The following is a 5847-nucleotide window of genomic DNA, read 5'->3' as shown; positions in this document are numbered from 1 at the left end:
GGTGTATGTCCAGTCTCCTTTAGAAGATCTCTAGGGTAGGTGCCCGCACCACTCCCACTGGGAGTCTATTCCAGAGTCTGGTCACATGAACCATGAAGTAAAATTCAGATTTTCTTCGATTTTTGATCAAGATGCTTTAAAACAACCAAAAAAAACCAACCAACCTATATATAGTTTTAATTTAAAATATGTTAAAGATCAAAGATATCATGGAATAGGAATTATAACTTCTAATTATATACTATTGAAGACAATACACTAAAGACATTTTCATTATCATCTCTTCTGAACCAGAGGAAGCAGGCCTACAAATATACAACTCTGCAGTATGTTGCAGTGGCCATGCAGTGGAACCACTGTTTATTGCATTCCCTCACTTAGAGGCTTGCTTTCCACCTACTACCATTTTGACATTGTTTTTTCAAAGTAGAGTTGGACATGGTCACCAGAGGTTGTTCTCAGGTTTCAGTCCAAGTACAGCTACAGTTTATCTCCCTTTGCTCCAATGTAGCTTCATGACCCCACGGTCATTCTGAGTCAATGGTGAAGAAGCTCTTGTGTCAATATTTGACATATGCCTTGCTTCCCCAGAAGAATACAGCTGACTGTTTCCTTCTTATGTCTCCTGACAAATGCTTTGAAGTTGAAAAATCCATTTGCAAGTAGCTTTTCCTCATCAAGTCTTTGATATCCATGGTTTGATCAGCTGATTAGCCATTTCACGCTCTTGGCTGCAGGACAACAGCCAGGGGTTGATGGGCTTTGACTCCGCATAAAGGATCTGGAATTCCAGGTCAAAGTGTTCAACTGCTGGGCCTGATAGAATTATGATGTTGCTGCTGTTTAGTTTCCCATCAGTCCATGTGAAACTATTTAAAAAAAAAAAGAAAATGCATAAAGATAAACTGAATAATGGACCTACACAAAGAGTAACAGATTATCAATAATGTGTTCTTTTAATACATAAAAAAAAGATTGTTGCTATACCACAGATTGCTAGCAACATAATTTTTTTAATACAAACATCACATACTCTTCTTGAGCCATCTATCACATTTTTTAAGGAAATTCTTTTTCCTATTACTGCTGGGGGAAGGGGAGAGAGAATATGAAATGAAGTAAAGTACTTGCCTGTAGGAACCTGTTGTCACCCTTATGCCATCAACCAACATGAACTTTTCATGGACCTTCCCAACAATTTTGGCTCCTGACCTTGTATAATACGTGTTTCCATTTATGTTTCGGACCCTCATCAGCTGGTTTAAAAAACAAACAAAAAAATACACCTATGTTTAGTTTGAAAAGTTGCAATTACATTTTTGCACCTAAAAGATATGAACACTATAAGAGTACCAAGCCAACCAAAAGTGGTCTCAAGACTTAATTAATAAGGGTTGTTGCTGACTATAAAGGTCACCCTTCTTGGGAGGCAAGAAAGGTGTCCTCTACAAATTTTTGCTGGATTAAGAAATTAAACAGTAATGGTCAGAGCCTAGAAGGGATGTAGACAGCTACAGCTAGTCTCAGGAAGAATTTGGGTATCTACATCTAAACTTGTAATCTTGAATTTCCACTCAGCTGTTACCTAACTGCTTAAGCTCCATGGGTGCCTTAGTACTCTATACTGAAGCTTCTTAAATCCACAGTTCTGCTTTTACCTGTCCTAGAATACTTCAGTCTTGAGAAGCTTGGCACCTAGCTGCTATCTTGCCCCAAGCATCAGGCCCAAAGGATCCTCTCCAGTAACCTGTATCCATTGATAAAGTAACCATGCCTTTATCAATGCCTATTGCATTGGACTCCGTTAAAAAAAAAAAAAAAAAAAAAAAAAAAAAAAAAAAAAAACAAAGGGAAGTGGCATCTGCCATATTCTTTTAGAAAGGGAGAGAAAGAAAAAGTGGCCGTGATGGTCTTTTACTCAGAGCACTCTGAACACTCACCCAGACAAACATCAGGAGTGCTTAATTTTATTCCCTCCTCTGCCTGAGGGGTTCAAACTGACATCTCCCAGAAGACTGCCCTAGCCACTAGTCTACAGGCTCTTCTAGGTTGGGACACTCTCCACCCATCCTGTCAAATTCTTTCTTCCAAAGTAGAACGGATTCATGATTCACTGAGAGTGAAGGATCCTTGGTTCCAGGTCTACATTAAGGACTGTATATACATCTTAACATCAATTACATTAATATTTATTTGGAGTAGGGACTAGTATCTAGGACTACCCATGTCTCAACTGATTTCCTAGGCAATCATGCGTTTTCCTACAGACCTAACAAATCTGAATTTATTTCTTGTCAAATGAAGCAACATCAACAGGACGAGTAAAGAGAGTGCTTACTTGCATTCAAATAGCCAACGTTCTGGTGGCTACAGTACTGTCCCAGGAGGTATGGATTTAAATTCATCAGGCAGAGGAAACAGGGACGAGTGCTCTAACCACTGACATTGAATAAAGTGGGGTATCACCTTCTCCTTTGACAATGTTTTAAAAGAAATGCTATTCTATTGCTACTTTCTTCTTTTGAAAGGAAAAGGTGCAACCGTGCAAGTACCTAAGTTCAGGGTTGGCACTCCTGTCTGTTTTCCACGTGTAGCAAGGCAACTCTTGGCAGTGCTGAGTAAGTTATTAACTGCATGCATCTGGAGCTAATACACACCCCTGTCCAATGGGATAATTAATATTAAGCCTGAGAAGCAGGAAGCCACCCAACAATCCCATTCTGGGGTGTTTAATTACCCCCGTGCATTGTATAAGGAGCTAGGGCACCTAAAAATACATATACCAGGCTGTTAAAATTTAGGTACTACAACAGTAGATGCAACATTTTGTTGCCAGTGCTTAAGTCACTTTTTAAATTCAGGCCTGATCTAAACTAGGATTTAGTCTCTCTGTAAATATCTTAACATTAAAGCTAGCAGTGCTTTCATCTTTAAAAGACTAAGTACTAAACACAACTCAAACCTCCCTTGTGTACTTATAGTGGAGTGGCAGAGGCATAATGAATAATTCATTGACACAATCTTATGACATTCCTGCAAAAATAAATTCTCTTTCAGACTTCCTAGAAGGAAGAAGAGAAATTCTGTTATCTGGACTAAAAACCTCAAGGCCTTTATCTCCAAGTTAAGGTGCCCAGTTCTAACAAAAAATTAGTTTGCTTTATGGGATAGCTGGTATGCCAAGCTGCAAGCAGAGAAAGAGTGCTCTGAACTTTTTTAGCAAGTCCATAATAAGCATTAAGCTAAAGCATTTATCTTCAAACAATTAAAAATGCTGATTGTTTGTACACCAATTTTCTACCTGTATAGAGAGTTCAGCTTCTGTGCTATTAATCCTTTGCTTTCCAGGATCAGGAGCTACACAAATGCCATGTATGTAGCTGTGGCTGTAGCTGAAAAGGTTCCTTTTTTCAAACTTTCAGACGCCATAGTTGCAATAGGACCAATAACCATTTGTCTGCTTTCTTGATAATCACAGTGCCTACCTTTTGCTCTTCAATATTAACTCCCAAATTGCTGCACATTTTCAGAAAGTGGGGAAATGAAGCCTGATCCAGAAGTATGTACACTTTAACATGCCTCTTGCTACAGGCTTCTTGAAGGTCTTTAAAGATATCCATGTCTGTGAAGGAATCCATCACCAGGGCAATAACCTGCAGTAATGTTCAGAAGAAAACAAAGTCAAGAACCTTTTTTTTTTAACCCAGCAGCACGAGTGAGCTTTGGAAGTGGTGGGGAAGAACAGCAAAAAAGCAAGTTACATTGCAAATTAAACATCTCCCTATTTTGTTTCCTCTTCTCAATACCTTGTTCCAAAAACACTTGTTTTTTGTTTGTTTTGGACAGATACAGATGATCTGTTGTGAGATTCTTGTGACACACACACGTATCAGGACTGTTTAGTCCTTTAAATCGACATACAAGAAATTAAAGACCAAAAAGCAAAATACCCTCCATGTGTGTAGCTGAATCAAAGCAGAATTTGTAAACTTTAGAACGAGAAAGGGCTTTTATTGCTCTTCATCACAGGTGAGAGAGAGCACCATGGTACTGAAGTGCAAAAGGATTAGGAGAACAAACTCACATGAAGGACTATTGTAGATACACTGCACCTGCACATTAGGTGGTCAGTCACACCATTTTATAACACAGACGTTACTTTAATCAATACTTGCATGATATCACTGCACCCATAATAAAATGGAAAAATGGAAAATGGAAAAGGAAATGTATTGACCTGTGGTTCCCACAGTGGGAGCCTGTTTTACAGAGTATTCATCCTGTCTTGACATTTATCCATTGATTATACAAAGAAAATATATCTAAGGTTCCTGCTAGCCTGGTTTGCTCTTGTACAAAAACAGGTCATACAGAAATTGTGAAAAAGAAGTACAGCTTTCCAGTTCATAGAGTGCAAGACCTACTTTGAAGAGCTGAAATGCACTGGGAAAGCAATTGTTAGCTGTTCAGGCTTTTCTACCACTGCATACTGAATCATCATTTATTAAGCAACAACTTATCATTTGCTTAGTAGCAAATGACATGACTCATGGTCTTAATTCAGGTGTGCAGACTTCCTTCCCATCTTTTCTCATGAATGATTTCACCCTCAAGGCTGGGTCACACAGGTTTTTAAGTCTTTTAATGTCGATGACCCACAGGGTGATTCAGTCAGGACAGAGAATGACCATAACTGCTCTTCAAAAAGACAGGCAAGTCAATTAGTAAGAAGTTACTTTGGAGACAAGAGTGGCAGTTGTCTGGATATCAGGCTTCCCTAACTAACTTCAAGTGTCACACACTGATGTGTCCCGAGTTAGGGGTTCCAAAAAAACAGCAGCAACCCACTGGGAGCTAAACATCTCCAAGAGAGGCCTTGCTAGGATCAGAAGTTCTTCCCTCAAAAATCCTCCCTGAAAAGAAGAGATCAGTGGCATCAGCAATGATCCATGATCAGTTTCCATATTCAAGAACAAAGGATGTTAATATACCCAGGAATATCTTCATCCGTGGAGATCTGTTTTACTTTGCCTTGGATTTCAGTGGATGAGATGTAAAGCTGAAGGTTTTCATCATGTTACCTGTACAGAGCTCTTGACATTTTGAGCCAATGAGGAACTCATATGGCAGAAGCTACAAATGAGCTGACTGATCCTGATGAATATCCACAAACCTGTCATCCACTTTTATTCTTCATATACAAAACATTACTAAAAAGCCCCATTCTCTCTAGTATGAGAGATTAAAACTAATTTACCACGTCTTAATGGGGGAGGGGGGGGGGAAGGGGAAAGAAGAGACACAAACACAGCTGTGAAGAATGGCTTCCAGTTCACTCAGGCAGTAGATCAGGGCAGTTACAGAAAACATCTGGTCAAGAACTGTGCAGATTCCCTTTCTTAAAGGAGTGAATTCCCAACAGCAGCAAGGTCCCAGCTAGCTCGTCTGAACCAGCGGTAGCAGCTTTGAAGGAAAATGGCCAAAGGAAAACATTTACAACCCCTATACTTAGGGGCACCTGTGGTGGGTGCTGACCAGCCACAAAAAAAGCAGGAGCCCTGCTTCCAGGAGCTTCACGTGCAGCCCCGCTCCTGCGGCTTGGCCCACAGATGTGCAGCTCGGGATGTAGGGACGGGCACACGAGTTAGCGAGTTGAAGACGATGCAAGGGAAACAAGCCCGCCGGCAACGGGGGTGCACCGAGCTGCGGGACCACGTCGGAGGAGCGTCTCAAGGGGGGCAGCCCGGGGAGAAGGGGCCGGGCGGGGCTCACCTCCCTGGCGGAGTGGATCTCCCTGCGCACCGCCTCCTTGCAGCCGTACAGCTCGGCGCCGTAGCGGGGCTGGAA

General features: G+C 41.0%; 1 protein-coding gene across 1 annotated transcript in view; it reads right to left on the bottom strand.

Moving 5' to 3' along the window:
* Positions 1-442: 442 nt before the first annotated feature.
* LOC102388290 (protein FAM83D-like) overlaps positions 443-5847 on the bottom strand; it is a 6282-nt gene continuing 877 nt past the window's right edge. Inside the window, exons 2-5 of the mRNA XM_006033840.3 lie at positions 5773-5841; positions 3486-3653; positions 1132-1256; positions 443-869 (exon numbers count right to left, since the gene is read on the bottom strand). Coding sequence (XP_006033902.1) covers positions 677-869; positions 1132-1256; positions 3486-3653; positions 5773-5841 — 555 coding nt within the window. The 3' untranslated portion in view covers positions 443-676. The remainder of the gene's footprint in view (positions 870-1131; positions 1257-3485; positions 3654-5772; positions 5842-5847) is intronic.

This window comes from Alligator sinensis, unplaced genomic scaffold (genome assembly GCF_000455745.1).
Source record: "Alligator sinensis unplaced genomic scaffold, ASM45574v1 scaffold460_2, whole genome shotgun sequence".
Lineage (NCBI taxonomy): Eukaryota > Metazoa > Chordata > Crocodylia > Alligatoridae > Alligator > Alligator sinensis.
Note: the sequence above shows the minus strand (reverse complement) of the source record. Positions and strands in the feature narration are given on the sequence as shown.